Genomic DNA, 17,767 nt, shown 5'->3' with positions numbered 1-17,767 from the left:
GAACGGGGAAACTGAAACGAAGAGATTTGCAAGCACCACAAAGCAAGACAAACAAACCAGGGGTTTTTTTGCACCAACACAGGAGGTGGGGGCCCCTCCTTCTGCCTCTTTCCCTCCTGGCCCCCCCCCCAAGAACCGCTGCCCATCCCAAGCTGGATCCAGGGCTCCCCCCCCCGCCCTGTGGCTGCCCTGGGCGACAGCTGGTTCCCACCGGAGGCCGGGGCAGGTATGCACCCTGCAGCCTGAGAACGTCTCCCCAGCCCTGCGGGCAAGGGCAGGCTCCCAGTTTCGATCTGGCTGCAGCCCAGCAGGTGCTGTGAGTCACCCGGGCTTCCTCCGGCTTCCCCACCCGTCTCGGGGCCGTGTGGCAATTCCCACTGGCCCGGTTGCCAAAGAGGCGAGAGACGTGGGAATTAGCAAAGGCCGCCAGGCTCACGGCTGCAGTTTGGCAGCGTGCTTTGCTCGGGCGCGAGGGGGTAGAGAATAGAGGAGAAGGCCTGGGGCAGGAGGAGGAGGAGGAGGAGGAGGAGGAAAGCCGGCCTGCAGTTTTGGGGAAGCGGCCCCTAGTTTCTCCTGGGACCTTGGGAGGAATTGCATCCCTGCACAATCCTTGATTGTGCGGAACCAAGCGTCCCTTTTGCCAGTTCGGTCTTCCCACGGGGTGTCCTTCTGCAAACAATTGGGGGAGGGGCTCAGGGTGCAGGATGGAAGGCACTGTGTCCTCGCCCCCCCCCCCCAGGCTGACAGTAGCCTCCTTGATTGATTGATTGATGCTCATCCTTCACCCGAAAGTCCAAAGAAATCCTCAACCTCAGTAGGGAGAATAAAGTGGAAAAACGGAAGCCGCTGAAAAGCTCCACCGAGCTAAAGGGGAAATCTCCGCTGGATAAAGTTAGTTTATTTGGGGTTCAGCAAGCCCTGGGTTCCAATCAAGCCCACGGATGGCCCTTGAGGGAGTCTTTCGTCTCAAATAAATAAAAGATGATAGATAGATAAACACACACACACACACACACACACACACACACACACAGAGACGCAGAAGAATACAGATATAGATAGATATTAAATATATAGGAATTAGAGAGAGAAGATAGATATTAAATAGAAATTAGATTGGGAGAGAGAGAGAGAGAGAGAGAGAGAGAGAGAGAGAGACGCAGAAGAATATAGATAGATATAGATAGATATTAAATAGATAGGAATTAGAGAGAGAAGATAGATATTAAATAGAAATTAGATAGATAGATAGATAGATAGATAGATAGATAGATAGATAGATAGATAGATAGATAGATAGATAGATAGATAGATTAGAGAGACAGACAGACAGGAGAGATGATAGACAGACAGATAGAGGACAGAAGTCTTGGCTCAGAAGCTTCAATCAAAGGAAATATCACACACGAGGTGTGCACTTTGGGGTTGGTCTAGATGACCTCTGGGGGGTCCCTGCATCTTCCTCAAAACGAACGGAAGAACAGGGTGGTCTCGTGTCCTTCAGCCGCCTCCCCTGCAGGGCTTCTCAAACACAGAAGGGCATCTAATTCCTCTGGGATCTGACCTTGGATGGTCCTTGACCGGGGAAGCTGGCCGGCCCCCAAAGGCTTTTTGGTGACAGCAGATGACGAGAGCCGAACACGGTTTGGGAGCCCCTCGGAGCGGGGGAAGGAACCCCCCCTTCTCAGTCCATTTGGGAGGCTGCCTTCGGTCCGTTTGCAAGACCCTTTCTCAACGGCCTTCTTTTTAATTTTTAGATTTAGGAGGGGGGGCTGTCTCTTGTTCTAGGGAGGACATTCACGTTGACCCACAAGGATTTAGCCAGTAGAACTTATTTGGTGTGTGTGTGTGTGTGTGTGTTTTTAACCCCTAACTCCTTGAAGAGATGTTTATTTGTCATTTTAGTCCCGGGCTGGCCAGCTGCAAGAAGCAGAGCTTTTGAGCAGAAGTGGGGAATCTCCTGGACCAAAGGAAGCCGAAAAGCAGAAATTAAAAGTAAGCGATGGTGACGTTTTTTTCCCAGTGCCCAGAAGCCCCTCCGGCCTTTTGCTCCGCCACGCAGGCCTCGGTGGGCGCTGGGCTGAGATTAGATGAGGGCATTTTTATCCTGCCTTCCTGCCTATTTTTATAAATAGCTCCAGGCGGTTGGGTGGAGGTCAAAAGGGGAGAAAAGAAGGGGATCGTGGCCGGGGAGGGGAAAAAAGATTTGTGAATTTTTGTTTAGGTTTTGCAAAGCTAAAATTGCAAACATAATAGGATCCTTCTTTCCTTCCCTTCCTCTTTCTATCCCTCTTTTCTTTCTTCTTTCTCCCCCTTCTATTCCCTCTCCCTCCCTCCCTTCATTTTGTCTCCCTTTTTTCCTCCCTCCCTCCCTCCTCCTATTCCCTTTCTTTCTTCCTCCTTCTCCTTCTATCCCCTCCCTTCCCTCCCTTCATTCTGTCTTCCTTCCTTTCTTCCTCTCTCCCTCCTCTCCTTCCTTCCTTCCCTCCCTTCTTCTATCCCTTTTCTTTCTTCCTCCCTTCCTCCTTCTCCCACTTCTATACTCTCCTTCCTTCCTTCCTTCCTTCCTTCCTTCCTTCCTTCCTTCCTTCCTTCCTTCCTTCCTTCCTTCCTTCCTTCCTTCCTCCCTCCTCTCCTCTCATTCCCTCCCTCCCTCCTTCTCCCACTTCTATAGTCTCCTTCCTTCCTTCCCTCCCTCCCTCCCTCCCTTCCTATTACAACTAGTCCTTAACTTGCGACCACAATGGAGCCCCAAAACGGTCCCTAAATGAACCGTTGTGAGTCGAGGATTACCTGTACTTGTGTATAAAGTTGTACGATTCTCATGTATCATGTGTCCTGGTTCCCGTATCTTCCATAAGTAGAAAGGGGGGAGGGGGCAACAAATGAAGCCCCTTTTACGGAGGGACGGGAAGTTCACCGATAGCAACCGGGAGAAATAAGAATAAACCGGAGCTCGCAGACATAAACAGTCCACAAATACCCCTGTGCTTTGCAACAAGCTATAAATAAACCTGGGTTATGTTTGTCTGTCTGGGAGATGCCAAAATGCAGAGATAATCCTTCGCTCGTAGGCGCCAAGTTTACAGCTGTGCTTGGGCGCAAAAGACACAAACGAAACAACAGAAAACTTTTGTGAGTCCGACATTTCTCAGCCCAGGAGGCTGCTGGCCGTCTCTCTGCGCGAGTCGCTGTTCTGGGACGGCTTTTTCTACACCGTTCAGAGACACGCCGGGGAGTCCTTCGACCTTCCCAGATGGGGAGGGTCTCAAGAGTCAGGCGGATTGTCTTTGATTGATGAATCCCCCCCTTATTGATCTAAAAACAGTTCAACCCGAAAATAAAATAATATAATAAATAATAATAAAATAATAAACTAAACTATACAATAAAATAGAAACTATAAACCAAACTAAACTAAACTGAACTAGAAATGATAAAAGAAACCCTGAACATCCTGACGACTGTGTGATGAACCAAATAAAATAAAATAAAATAAAATACCACAACATCCTGACGACTGTGCGATGAACCAAATAAAATAATAAAATAAAATAAAATAAAATAATAAAATAAAATAATAAAATAAAATAAAATAAAATAAAATAAAATAAAATAAAATAATATAATAAAATAATAAAATAAAATAAAATAAAATAAAATAAAATAAAATAAAATAATAAAATAAAATAATAAAATAAAATAAAATAAAATAAAATAAACCTGCAGACTTCAGGCTGACACAGGTCTCCGCTGCCAGCCAGGGCAGCCATTCAGCCTCTTCGCCCATCTCCTCCTGATCTCCAGATGTCCGGTGGGATCTTCGCCCCGCTGGAAAACCTGTGTGGCCTCGACAACGCCAACTGCCACCCGCTGGTGTGCTTCCTGTGCCAGGAGCAGTACGAGCACCCCTGCCTGCTGGATTGCTACCACAACTTCTGTGCCAGCTGCCTGCGGGGAAGAGCCATCGATGGCCGCCTGGCCTGTCCCCTCTGCGGGTAAGGACGGCCTCCCTGGCTTTGTGGCGGCCTTACTGGGCAGGGGGGGTTTGGACTAGATGACCTCCAGGGATCCCTTCCCACTTTAGGATCCCACCTTCTACATTTTGGCAAAGTTTCTAGCCCTCATGGTTTCCGCGGAGGAACCAAAGGCAGGGAGAGAGGGAGGGTTGCTCCAAACTCAATATTAGAGAGTTCTCATTGTCCTTGAAGTCTCTCCGGTGATGGAGCGCCCACAACCTCTGGATTCAATCATGGTTCGTCATGGTTTTTAATCATGGTTTGTCACGGTTAGCAGCAAATAAGCCGCCTTGAGCCAAAAACACCTGACTTTTGAGAAAGGACAGGCCAGGTTAGTCTTCCTTGCAGCCACCAGTCCGTCGTGAAGGGGAACGGGCTCCCTCCCGAAGACCAGCTGCTCAAATTCCTGGTGGACAGCTCTGGAGACTACGAAGAAGATGTCCTGTGTGCGAATTGTGACCTGCAAAGCACAAAGCAGGTAAGCTGAGATGCCATCCGGCCTCTGAACCAGGTTTGGGCAAGTCCCATCCAGAAGCATTTGCAGGAATAAAGGGTTTTCGCCCACCGGCTTACAGGATCACAGAACGGTGGGGGAGGAGGGGCCCCTGAGGGTCATCTAGGCCAACCCTCTAGGCATACTGGCTGAGGAATTCTGGGAATTGAAGTCCACCCATCTTCCAATTGCTAAACTTGAGAGACACAGCAATAGAGCATCCCTGGGCCGGAACAGTCTACCTTAGCAGCAGTGGCGAGTCTCCCATAGAGCACGCCTCCTCTAATTACCTTCAGGAGTCACATTTGCCCCTTCCCAGCCCCCTTTCCTGACCACACCTGTCTCTCCTCCTCCTCCTCGGCTTTCTCCTCCCCTCCAACACCCATCATCCCCTCCCGTTGCTGTTTCCGAAGGAGCTGGACGCCATGTACTTCTGCAACACCTGCAGCCAGCCGCTGTGTGCCAAGTGCCGGGATGAGACCCACAAGGCCAGGATGTTCTCCCGCCACGAGATCGTCTCGCTGAGCAAACGGGCGAAGGAGGTCCATAAGAAATGCCGTACGTGCTCAGAGGCTATGGGTTCTCATGCAGGTTCCTTGACCCTCACCACCAAACCGGCCAAGCGTGACTTCTTTGCAGCAAACATACAGCAGAAAAGAGCCACAGAATTATAGAATTGTAGAATCGTAGAATCAGAATCGTAAAATCATAGAATCATAGATAAATAGGTCTGTAAATAGGTCTGGAAGGGAACTTTGGAGGTCTTCTAGTCCAGCCCCCTGTCTGCCCAAGGCAGGAATTGTTATAACTTATAATTCATTCTTATTTTGTTCATTTGTTTTTCACATTTTGCTGGCCACGTCCTCCGTCTACGATCTGCAAAATCAGAGTTCTCACTTGAACTCACAACCAAAATGAGAATTCATTGGAGGCTCTGTTTTAAAAGCATGAAATTCTTCTTCTTTTCCAAGGCTCCAATTCTTCAGTACAATTTTTTTTTTGAGGCGGCAACCCTGAATTATAAATCACGCTGTTTATTTCCCCTCTTTTTCCAGCCCTCCATGAGGAATTGTACATCATGTTCTCCACGGAGAAAAAATCCATGCTTTGCATTAACTGTTTCCGGGATATGCCTGTGTAAGTTGGCGATTTTTCAGAATCAACCTCTGTCAAAGGCATTTTAAGGGCTTTTAATTTGAATTTAATTTGAATTTAATTTGAATTTAACTACTGTACTATACTATACTATACTATACTATACTATACTATACTATACTATACTATACTAATACTAATACTAATACTAATACTAATACTAATACTAATACTAATACTAATACTATACTATACTAATACTAATACTAATACTAATACTAATACTATACTATACTATACTAATACTATACTATACTATACTATACTAATACTATACTATACTATACTATACTAATACTATACTATACTTATACTATACTATACTATACTAATACTATACTATACTATACTAATACTATACTATACTATACTAATACTATACTATACTATACTTATACTATACTATACTATACTATACTATACTATACTAATACTATACTATACTATACTATACTATACTAATACTATACTATACTAATACTATACTATACTATACTATACTATACTATACTATACTATACTATACTATACTATACTATACTATACTATTAATTTAATGAATTTAATGTTCTGTTCTCCAGGGAGAGCCGAGCTCACTGCATCGACATCGAGACGGCCTACATGCGAGGGTGCGAGAAACTGGACCAGGCTGTGATGGTAAATGTGAAGGAGAGGAAAGGTCTCGGGGGGGCAAAAATGGCTTTTATTCACCAACTTCCTGCCTGGATTTCGGAAGTTTTAGAGTCAGTGGTGAGAGGTGACTTTGGAGAGCATCTAGTCCAGCCTCTGGCTGGTGTGTGACACAACGGGGATTAGCCCACGCTGGGACCACGCTTGGAAAAGCGATGGAAGGTCTTAGTCTTTCCTTCCTCCCTTCCTTCTGCTTTCCTTCCTTCCTTCCTCCCCCCTCCCTCCCTTTCCTTCCCTCCCTCCTTACTGCCTTTCCTTCTTTCCTTCCCTCCCCCTCCTTCTCCTTTTCTTCTTTTCTTCCCCTCCTTCCCTCACCTTTCATCCTTCCTTCCTTCCTTCCTTCCTTCCTTCCTTCCTTCCTTCCTTCCTTCCTTCTTTCCAATTTCCCTCCCTTTCCCTCTCATTTCTTCCTCCCTCCCTCCCTCCTTTCCTTCTTCTCTCCCTTTTCCTTTCTTCCCTCTTCTCTCCTTCATTTTTTCTTCTTTTCTTCCTTCCTTCCCTCCCTCCTGTCCTTTCCTTCCTTTCCCAATTGTTCTCTCCTCCCTCCTGTCCTTTTTCCTTCCTCCCTTCTTCCTCCTTTTCCTTCTGTCCCTTTGCCTTCCCTTTTTCCTTCCTTCCTTCCTTCCTTCCTTCCTTCCTTCCTTCCTTCCTTCCTTCCTCCCTCCCTCCCTTCCTCCCTCCCTCCCTCTCTTCCTTCTCTCTAAACACGAGCCAGACCCTTCTCCCCCCCCCATTGCCAAACTCAGCCCTTTGGCAGACTGGCCCCCTCCGCAGGGCCAGCTCTGGGTGCTAAGTCCCAGAAGACTCGGGTTCGAGAGCTGGCAGAGCCTGGCTCCCCGCAAAGACCCGGGCATGGCTCTGGGCAGCCGAGGGCTCTTGAAGGCAGCCGTGTCCCACCCGGCTGCTTGTCCGTGGCAGGCGGTGAAGGAGCTGCAGACGTCCACCCGGGAGGCCATCGTCCTGCTGAAGGCCATGATCGAGGAGGTCCGGAACAGCGCGGACGAGGAGGAGACGGCCATCAACGCCCTCTTCGGCAGCATGCAGGTGAGCCGGACCGGACCGGGCCCACCTGTGGCCAACCCTGCAGGGCTGGCAGTCCCGCCCAACTCTTCCTTTCCCTTCCCTTCTTCCTAGGAGAAACTGGCCGAAAGGAAGAAGACGCTCCTGAAAGTTGTGCAGAGGTAAAGATTTACACCCGGGCAGAACCGGACAGCGACCTGCATACAGCTAGTCCTGGACATACGACGGTCTGTTTAGTGACCGTTCAAAGTCACAGTGAAAAAAGCGAGTTACGGCCGTTTTTCGCACGACCGTCACAGCACCCCCGAAATTCAGACGCTGGGCAATCGACTCGTAGTTATGACGGTCGCAGCGTCCTACAGGTGTCACCTGGTCCCCGATGAGCAAAGTCAATGGGGAAGCCGGGGATTCGCTTAACGACCGTGTGGCTAACTTAACAGCCGCAGGGATTTGCTTAAAACCGAAAACAGCCAGAAAATGGCTTGTTTTTACATCATTTCTAGCCAGTACGAAGAAAAGGGAAAAGCTTTTAAAGGACAGCTTGCTCACCTGGCTTCATTGCTGCCCACCCTGCAGGTAAGGACAGATTTAGTCAATTTTGTTTTCCCCCCCCCAGCCTGAGATATTCCAGGAATGAAGCCCCCCCTGCATCTTCCCCTTTTGCAACCCCTTTAAATTCAGTTTTTGTGCAAAACGGCGTCCGTTTTTCCGTTTCAGGTGCACCTGGTGACCTGCTCGGCGTTTCTTAGTTCGGCCAACAAAGCTGAATTTCTGGATTTGGGCTACGTAAGTCGGGGACCCCAACCGAATTTCCCCTTCCTGGGAGTTGCCGAGATGGGCAGGAGACAGGGGGGAGACTTGAACCCAGAGCTTTGAGACTCTCGAGTGGCAAAATGCACTCTGCACGCTCTCAGAAGCACCAGTGGATGGAGGTAGACTTGGTCTGAGCAGGAACGGTCCTCTTAGACTGGATTTCCGTTTGGATTGACAGCTTTAGAAACGGTCACTAAGCAGGACAGACAGAAAGGGGGGGCCTTTTCCTACCTTTCCTCGGTTCTCTCTCTGTCTTTTTAGTTTTTATAATAATTTTACTAAAAGTGCCAATGAAAAGGAGAAGCAATAGGCCATCCATCGCTGCCTTGTTGCAGTGTAGAGATTTAATAAAGAAAACTAAATAAAGCAAACTAAAAAAATAAAGGGATAAAGAGAAAAACTAGAAGGGGCAGAAAAGAAGGGAAAAAAGAGAAGGAAAAAGAGAAGAGAAAGAAAAATAATAAGAAGAATGTAAGACAGAAAAAGAGAAAAGACAGATACAGAAATGATTTCCGCCATTAGTCCTCGTGGCGATTCTCCGATTACAGTTCTATGATTTCATTCTCACAACCCAAAGCCAATGATCAAACCTGGCTGATCAAGGCTACCCTGGTTTCGATTGCAGCAACTCATGGAGCGCTTGCAAAGGATTGTCAAACAACCCCACCGCTTGAGGCCGTCGCAAACTAGCAAGGTGAGATAAACCTGGTTACCCCAGATAAAACTTGGATTTGTCGAGAGAGGAGGTGAGCAAACAAATCGGAGCAATTTCTGCTTCCCTTTTTCCACGTGGGGAGGGAGGGGGAAAGGTCCCTGCCAGAACCAAAAGCAGCTTCCTCCATGAGGTCTAGCAGCATGCTTTGGAAAGCAAAACAGAGTTCACAGCTGGTGCCTTTGAAACGTCGGAACAGCCCAGGAAAACCACCAAGCTTAACCAAGGCAAACTGTGAAATCTTTAGCTGATTTGGAAAGGAAGATTTGCTGCCCCCACAATTAAAAAAAAAAATCAGTGCAAAGACCAAAGATTCAGTTATATTTGGAAAGGAGACCATAAGGAAATCTACAGCCTTTAAATCTGACAAGAGAAATTGATAAACATCCCCAAAGGTGGTCAGGGTAAACCTGACTTATGACTATTTGCCTAGTGATCCTCCCTCCCTCCTTCCCTCCCTCCCTCCCTCCCTCCTTTCCTTCCTTCCTTCCTTCCTTCCTTCCTTCCTTCCTTCCTTCCTTCCTTCCTTCCTTCCTTCCAGATCAACAGTGAATACCGGGCAGAGTTTGCCCACTGCCTGGAGCCCCTGCTACCCTTATCCCCACGCCGGTCAGTGGTGGGGACCACAGGAACCATGGGACCCGGCATGAGCAACAGCAACATGTACGTCTCCTATTCAGTGGGCACCCTAGAGGTCACTTAGCCCATTTCAACAGCTGGGCCTGACTGCATCGTCTCAGCTTCCTCATTGGCTAGCTAGGCAGTCGGCTCAAGTCACTTAGGATCGTTTTTCACACTTAGAACCGTAGCAGAACCCACCCCACGGTCACATGACCAAAATCCAGAGGCTTGGCAACTGGCATGTACTTATGACGGTTGTGGCGTCCCATGGCTTGCCCTGACCTTGCTTCCTGTCTTTCCACTTGCTTCCTGACTTTGCAAGATGGAGTAATGAAGTTCTTTTTTTTTTAAAAAAAAATTCTGATTCCTAGGATGTCTGGGGGTCCCGGCTCCAAGACTCTCTTGGTGGCCAGCTGTCCGTCTTCCCACGAGACGATGCCCCTGGCGGGGTCGCCGGTCAGGAAGGCCACCATGCACCGATACATCAGCACCAAAGTCCTTTTGGCCGAGGGGAAGCAGACCCCGTTTACCGACCACTGTCGCGACTACGAGAACATGTATCGGGTAAGGATGGCGGGACGGGGAACCGGGGACCTCACTTCCTTGCCTCCTTCACGGAACGAGCACTGCAAGGAAACTGGAAGGGGCCTCGGAGGTCATCTAGTCCAACCCCCCCCTGCCTAGGACAAGAGATCTTATCCCATCCCATTCAAAAGTTTCTCTTCTCGAAACCCTCCAGCGATGGAGCACTGCACCTGAATTTTAAATTAAATGAAATTAAGATGAATTAAAAGCTTGGTGAAGCTGGGTAGATTCCCCCCCCCTTCCTTGCTCCCCGCGTTCTCTACAGGAGCTACAGACCGAGATTCAGAGCTTGAAAGACCACGTGCAGGAGCTCCACCGGGACCTCACCAAGCACCACTCCCTGATCAGGACGGAGATCATGGGCGAAGTCCTGCAGAAATCCCTCCAGGTGGACGTTCAAATCGCCTCCGAATATTCCTCCGTGGAAATGAAACGGACCGAGTTCGAAGAGGTGAGCCCTTCCTCGCAAGGCGGGGGTTTTTTCGTGGCTGACTGCAAAACCTCTTGCAACTAAATCAGCCCTTGGGTGTCTCTCTTTTAATGGTGGAAAAAAAAACAAGCCGATAGTCCTCATGAGGTCTTTTGTGGCTTCGTTTTTCGGTTGATTTCACACCTCCTCGCTCCAATTTATTTTTCCTACTTCCCTCCCGCCTGCCCCTGGGTCACAATTTCCCCAGTCTTTGGCAGACCTACCAATCCCGTCCCTCCTCTTTCTTGGCGGCAACTCTCGAACTCATTACCTCGTCCGGATTTTTTTTTTCTTCCTTTTTGTTCTTTCTTCTTCTTCTTCTTCTTCTTCTTCTTCTTCTTCTTCTTCTTCTTCTTCTTCTTCTTCTTCTTCTTCTTCTTCTTCTTCTTCTTCTTCTTCTTCTTCTTCTCCTTCTCCTTCTCCTTCTCCTTCTCCTCCTTCTCCTTCTCCTTCTCCTTCTCCTTCTCCTTCTCCTTCTCCTCCTCCTCCTCCTCCTCCTCCTCCTCCTCTTTGTCTTGCAGACTTGGGAGGAAACTTACCAGCGGGTGGCCAATGAACAGGAGATTTATGAAGGTGGGTCTTTGGGCCTCCTCCTCTGAGCGTGTGCAGAGTTGAGGCATGTTTGGGGGGAAAAAAGAAGGTTGGATTGAAGGAAGATGACCTGGCTAGGGCTCCTCTCTCGCTAGCCCAGCTCCACGACCTGCTGCAGCTGAGACAGGAGAATAGCTACCTGACCACCATCACCAAGCAGATCGCCCCCTACATCCGCTCGATCGCCAGGGTCAAGGAGCGGCTGGAACCCAGGTGGGGACCCCCAAGGCCCCCCCCAGAGGGGGCCCTACCAGACAGGATCTGTTGGAAGCCAGCCAGCCTCCTGGGCTGGGCCAGGTGGGACAGGAGTGTCCATTAGAACAGAGAATGCCAGGACTGGAAGGGACCTGGGAGGTCTTCTAGTCCAACCCACGGCCCAAGGCAGGAGATGTTGGTTTGGGATATCCTGGGGAGGGGGGGAAGGAAGCCCCCCCCCGGGACTCACTCAGAGGGTCTCCACCTGGCAGGCTCCAGGACTGGAAAGACAAAGCGGATCAGCCGGAGAGCCTGCTCAAGATCTACGAGGACGGATCCCCCCCGGCCCAGACTCAGCCCAGGTAATCGATCGATCCGAGGGTTGACCCTCTTGATCAGGGGTCTTCAAACTTGGCCCTTGGATGACTGGTGGACTTCAACTCCCAGAATTCCTCAGCCAGGCACGTGTGCCTGGCTGAGGAATTCTGGGAGTTGAAATCCACCAGTCATCCAAGGGCCAAGTTTGAAGACCCCCTGCTCTTGATGCTTTATTGAAACTTATTTTTCCACCGGGAGTCCTCGACTTAACAGCCAACACAGCTTGTCGCAAAAGGGGGATCGTGTGACACCCACAAGTCATATTTAGGAGTCAGTTGCCAAGCACATGACCCCAGGGAGGCTGCAGCGGTCGCGAAGTGTGAAAAACGCTTATAAGTCCCCTTTTTTCAGCCCCATTGTAACTTCGGTCACTAAAGAAACGGTCGTAAGCTGAGGACTATCTGTGTCTTTTTATTTTTTTTCTCCTTTTGTGGAACCATCTTGGTAGCAGCGGCAAAGAGTGGACACTGAAAGCAGAAACGCAGGTGCCGAAAAACACCGAGGTCTTCAAAAACACGCCGAAAATCCAGGCGGAGACCCCCTCGGACCCCACAGGAGCCCCATCGAGTCTAACCAAGGATGGAGATCTGGAGACAGAGCTGCTCTTGAGCTGAGGGTGCAAAATCTTCCTTTTGGAAATATATATATATATATTTCTCTCGATTTTAGAATTTTTATATAGTCTAGAATTCACGCATGGAATATGCACCGTCCATGCGTGAATTCTAATATATATATTCTAAATCAATTTAAATCAATATATCTATATAATAGTTCGGGTGCATATTTCGTGCGTGAATTCTGGAAGTTTTAACGTCTAAATTGCGTGCCGTTTCTTGTTCGGGTTGTGCATTAAAGAGTCCTGCGGGAACTTTGAACCCCAAATGTTACAGAAGGGTGCCTCCAATTTATTTATTTATTTATTATTATTTATTTATTATTTTAATTTCTATACCGCCCTTCTCCCGCAGGACTGCTTTGTCGACCATCACCCAAGCATGGCCATTAAAAAAAAATTAATGATTTGATAGAAGTTCTCCGGTAAGGCAGGGCTGGCTGGGGGATTCTGGGAGTCCTGGGAGAAAGGATAGGGAACGTACTGTCAACAGGTGGCAGAGAGGGAAGACATAAAAAATATCGGATTTATTACTCTTTTTTAAAAAAATAATAATTTAAACAAAAAAGAATAGCAGAGAACTGCCCCTTTTAATCGGCCTCGGGAAAGAAAAAAGGACTTATGACAACTGCGCTCAAAATTTATGTTGCTAAGTGAGATATTTGTTGAGTGAATTTTACCCCACTTTACGACCTTTATTGCCACAATTATTAACTGCAGCTGTTCAGTGAGTAATTCGGTTGTTAAGTGAAACTGGTTCCCCCCTTGGTTTGGCTTGTGAGGAGGTCGCAAAAGGGGTCATGTGACCTCTCAACACTATGACCGTCACAAATAGGAACCGGTTGCCAAGCAGCCGAATTCGGATCACGCTGCAACCGTCGTTAAGCGTGAAAAATGGTCATAAGCTGTTGTAATTCTGAACGGTCACTAAATGAAGTACTGTAAGTCAAGGACAGCCTTTTGTCCGAAATGGTATAGGCCAGGGGTAGTCAACCTTGGCTCTTTTATGACTGGTGGACTTCAACTGCCAGAATTCCCGAGCCAGCCATGCTGAGGGGAAAGGGAGGTTTCCAAGCTGAGCCATTCTGGCTCAGGAATTCTGGGAGTTGAAGTCCACGAGTCATAAAAGAGCCCAGGTTGCCTACCTCTGGCCTAGGCCTAGGCCACTTCACTGGTGGACTTCAACTCCCAGAATTCCTGAGCCAGCCATGCTGAGGGGAAAGGGAGAGGTTTCCAAGCTGAGCCAGGCTGGCTCAGGAATTCTGGGAGTTGAAGTCCACGAGTCATAAAAGAGCCCAGGTTGCCTACCTCTGGCCTAGGCCTAGGCCACTTCACTGGTGGACTTCAACTCCCAGAATTCCTGAGCCAGCCATGCTGAGGGGAAAGGGAGAGGTTTCCAAGCTGAGCCAGGCTGGCTCAGGAATTCTGGGAGTTGAAGTCCACCAGTCATAAAAGAGCCAAGGTTGACTACCCCGGTATAGGCAGGTCTACACTTGTCATATCTCTACACTTTCTTCTATCTCTACGCTCCGGCTCCCCAAAAAGGAGTCTCGCGAGGCTTGGATGATTGAAGCGGTCTCCGGGTAGAGCAGCTCTAACCTTTCATATCTCTACGGCTCTGCTATCCACCACCCCTTTTGCTAGCTCTACCCGGAGGACTCTCGCGAGGCTTGGGGGGCGTTGACGGGAGGGCCGGCCACGCCCCGCTCGCGCGACGGGTCTCGCGAGAGCGAGGCGGGCCTCGGGCCGTCCGCCATGGCCGGCGAGCAACGGAGGGCGGGCGGGCTCCGCTGGGCCGAGGCTCGCACCAGCCTGGCCGCTTTCCTGCTGGGCGGCTCCGTGGTGGCCGCCGTGCCGCTCTTGCTCCGGGCCGGCTTCCAAGGCCGGGCCGCGCTGGCGCTCCACGTCGCCGGCGCCAACGCGACGCTCCTCTTGGCCTGGGGCCGAGCGCCGGGCGGGATGTACCAGGTGAGGCCAGGCCACGCCCCTCGTGGGCGGGGCTTACGAGCATCCTTTTTCCCCCCTCCCCTCTCTGCTGCTTGGTGCCTGGATGGACTCTCTGCGCTGGAATGTGGGGGGAGGGAATGGGAAGGGTTCCTGAGCATGTACAGAGGGTTCTTTCGACTCCGGGGGGGGGATCAGAACTGAAATCAGTCTGTGTGTGTGTGTTAATTTTGGAGGGAGAGCTGAACGGGGATAACTTAAGGGGGTTGGGCTAGATGACCTCGGGGCCCCCTTTCAAATATTCCAGTTTAGGATCTGCTCGTTAAAGGGATTCCTGCGCTGGGGTGGGTGGGGTTGGACTAGACGACCTCACAGATCCCTTCTAGAATGTTCTAGTCTAGGATTCTCTCTATCTTTTGAGGATTCCTGCACTGGGCAGAGTGGGTTGGACTAGATGACCTCATAGGTCCCTTCTAGAATGTTCTAGTCTAGGATTCTCTTTATCTTTTGAGGATTCCCGCACTGGGCAGAGTGGGTTGGACTAGATGACCTCATAGGTCCCTTCTAGAATGTTCTAGTCTAAGATTCTCTCTATCTTTTGAGGATTCCCGCACTGGGCAGGGTGGGGTTGGACTAGATGACCTCACAGATACCTTCTAGAATGTTCTAGTCTAGGATTCTCTTTATCTTTTGAGGATTCCCGCACTGGGCAGAGTGGGTTGGACTAGATGACCTCACAGGTCCCTTCTAAAGGTGACCGTTTTTCACACTTAATAACTGTTGCAGCATCCCCACGGTCACGGGATCAAAGTTCAGAGATTTAGCAACTGGCATGTACTTAACGACGGTCGCAGTGTCCCTGGGTCATGTGATCCCCTTAAGTGTGGCCGGAAAGGTCGTAAAATTGGGGCAAAACCCACTTCATTATGTAACTTAGCAGCAGGAGGTTTGGGCTCCGTGGCGGTCGTAAGAAGAGGACTGCCTGTACACCCAGAGTTGGCTAGACCCAAGAAGCTAAATCACCAAGGAGCTCTCCCGGTGGCACAGCAGCCTGCCTCCCCTAACTAACCAGCCCCGTCGGCTTCCTTCTTGCAGATAGCGATCCGGGCCTGTTTCCTGGGCTTTGCGTTCGGATGCGGCTTGCTGCTCAGCTTCAGGCAGTCTTCCTGGAAACATTTTGGCTGGTAAGAACAACCATTTTTTCCCCCTCCGAGGTCTGTTCTGCCTCCCCTGCCGGGGGGCTTCGCAGGACAAGCTGAACTCAACCCTGATTTCTACCTACAGTTTTTTTCTCACCTTATTTGCCTCTCTTTCTGCAGGTACATGTGTTCGCTGTCTCTGTTCCATTATTCGGAATATCTGATCACGGCGGTCAACAACCCCCGTAGCTTGTCTCTGGACTCCTTCCTACTCAACCACAGTTTTGAATATAACATGGCCGCTCTTTCCTCGTGGATCGAGTTCACCGTGGAAAAATTCATTTTCCCAGGTTAATACTTGGATTTATCTATCTGTCTGTCTGTGTGTGTCTCTCTCTCTATAGATATATAGATAGATACATAGCTATAGATAGATAGATAGATAGATAGATAGATAGATATTTATATTTATACCAACAAAATAACAAAATACTTGTCCATCTTGCAAAATCTGGAAGCAAAGTCCCTTCTCTGCCGTTGTAACTTCGAATCTGTCGTAAGTCGAGGACTCCCTGCAGGCCCGTTTTAACGTCCGCCTCTTGTTTTGCAGAAATGAAGCAGGTGGCTTGGCTGAGCTCCGCCGGGCTGCTGATGGTGGTCTTGGGCGACTGTTTACGCAAGGCAGCCATGCTGACCGCTGGCTCGAATTTCAACCACATCGTCCAGAACGAGAAGTCGGAGAGTCACAGGCTGGTGACCCGGGGCGTCTACGGCTGGTGTCGGCACCCTTCGTATGTGGGGTGGTTTTCCTGGAGCATCGGAACTCAGGTAGGGCGAAAACGATGCAACCAATTGGGACCGCAGGTTCAGTGGCCGTTCAAAGTGACTTAAGACCAGTTTTCACACTTAACGATGAATTTCCACCCTTAAGGTCACACAGCGGGGCAAAACTCTGTCTAACAACCAGCAGCCCAATCCCTCTTCTCTAAATTCTACGTTCTCTTTTGAATAATTTAAAAAATAAAAATAAATAAAATAAAAATAGATTCCATAACACGAAAGGAAAAATAGAGGAGGAGGGAAGAGGGGAAAAAAATATCTTTTTGCCCTGCACGGTTCAAACGGAGCTAGTGAAGACATCCAGACTAAATGGTTGCACGTTTAATAATAATTGATTCAGTTGCTGTGATTTTTATTTATTTTCTCTCCTTGGACCGAGGGGTCTTGCCTCCATCACGTTGGCTTTCTCGAGGCTGACAGCCAGGAAGAGAATCCTTGCCCAGGACCCATTTTTCCCCCCTGTTTTTTCCCCACTTCCAGGTACTTCTCTGCAACCCCGTCTGCCTGGTGGGCTACACCCTGGTCTCCTGGCGTTTTTTCCGCGACAGGGTAGAAGAAGAAGAGCGGGCCCTGATCCACTTTTTCGGAGAGGAATATTTGGCCTATAAGGAGAAGGTACCCAGTGGGCTCCCCTTTATCCGAGGCTTCAGAATTGAACTCTGAAATCTTAACGCCGGCATCGGGGGGCCACATCCTGCCTCGGCTTTCGCCAAGCCTGGGAAAATCCTCGGAGCACGTGCAGAGGGCTCAAAAAAGCTTAAGAGGTTCCTTAAAAAAAAACAAACCTACCTTTCTTAGAGGATTTACAGGGCTGCTTAGAGTTCTCCAACCGAGCCATAAGTCTGATCTTTTTTCTTTTTAAAGAGAAAATTTGCCATTTGTCGCTTGCAAGTTGAAATCCCAGTCCCGGATTAAAAGAGAGCCGAGAAAAAAAAAAAATCCCGCAGACTGTATTCCCCCCCCCCTCAAAATCATGCAGATTTGACTCTTTTCCCTGTTTGCCCTTCTAACAGCTGCTTAATGCCGTTTGAAGCCTGATCTTAAAAATCTTTTGGGAAAATTATAAATGACTTTTTCTAAGTTATAAAATTCTCATCCAGCTGGGAAGACCTGACTTAACAGCAGAAAAAAAAAATCTCTTTTTTTTTTCACCAACGGCCTGCCATTCTTTTGGTTCCCCCCCATCACTTATGCAAAACTTTGAAGACAAATCTGAAATACATGTCGGTTTCTACACCTCTTGTTTCCTTCCTTATTTTTTTAAAAACAATATTTTTTTCTAGTGTTACTTTGGCTTCCCCCCCCCCTCTTGGGGGGGAGCATTTCAACATTCCTTGCTGTTTCCGAAACCTCTGCTTCTCTTTTTCGGGTTTAATTTCATTAATTTCATGAATGGTTTCCATGAAGGGCTGCAGCATATGTTTTTCTACCTTTGCACAAACATAAGTTGGTCTTTTTCTTCCTCAAGCATTTCCTTGTTCCGGCTT

General features: G+C 48.7%; 2 protein-coding genes across 2 annotated transcripts; both read left to right on the top strand.

The window, feature by feature from the left end:
• The first annotated feature begins 3,807 nt into the window (after nt 1-3,807).
• On the top strand, nt 3,808-12,355 carry RNF207 (ring finger protein 207). The gene is made up of 17 exons (XM_029283483.1): nt 3,808-3,998; nt 4,368-4,497; nt 4,926-5,070; nt 5,568-5,649; nt 6,249-6,324; nt 7,276-7,401; nt 7,492-7,538; nt 7,881-7,953; nt 8,095-8,163; nt 8,816-8,884; nt 9,444-9,565; nt 9,895-10,087; nt 10,374-10,559; nt 11,099-11,150; nt 11,264-11,381; nt 11,636-11,725; nt 12,190-12,355. The coding sequence occupies exons 1-17, from the start codon at nt 3,808-3,810 to the stop codon at nt 12,353-12,355; spliced, it is 1,935 nt and encodes a 644-aa protein (XP_029139316.1).
• Nucleotides 12,356-14,112: 1,757 nt separating this feature from the next.
• Nucleotides 14,113-17,515, top strand: ICMT (isoprenylcysteine carboxyl methyltransferase). Its single transcript, XM_015812745.1, has 5 exons — nt 14,113-14,325; nt 15,397-15,485; nt 15,621-15,790; nt 16,051-16,268; nt 16,761-17,515. The coding sequence occupies exons 1-5, from the start codon at nt 14,113-14,115 to the stop codon at nt 16,941-16,943; spliced, it is 873 nt and encodes a 290-aa protein (XP_015668231.1). The 3' UTR covers nt 16,944-17,515.
• The last annotated feature ends 252 nt before the right edge of the window (nt 17,516-17,767 follow it).

Source organism: Protobothrops mucrosquamatus, unplaced genomic scaffold, assembly GCF_001527695.2.
Source record: "Protobothrops mucrosquamatus isolate PMUCROS unplaced genomic scaffold, P.Mucros_1.0 scaffold109, whole genome shotgun sequence".
Classification (NCBI taxonomy): domain Eukaryota; kingdom Metazoa; phylum Chordata; class Lepidosauria; order Squamata; family Viperidae; genus Protobothrops; species Protobothrops mucrosquamatus.
Note: the sequence above shows the minus strand (reverse complement) of the source record. Positions and strands in the feature narration are given on the sequence as shown.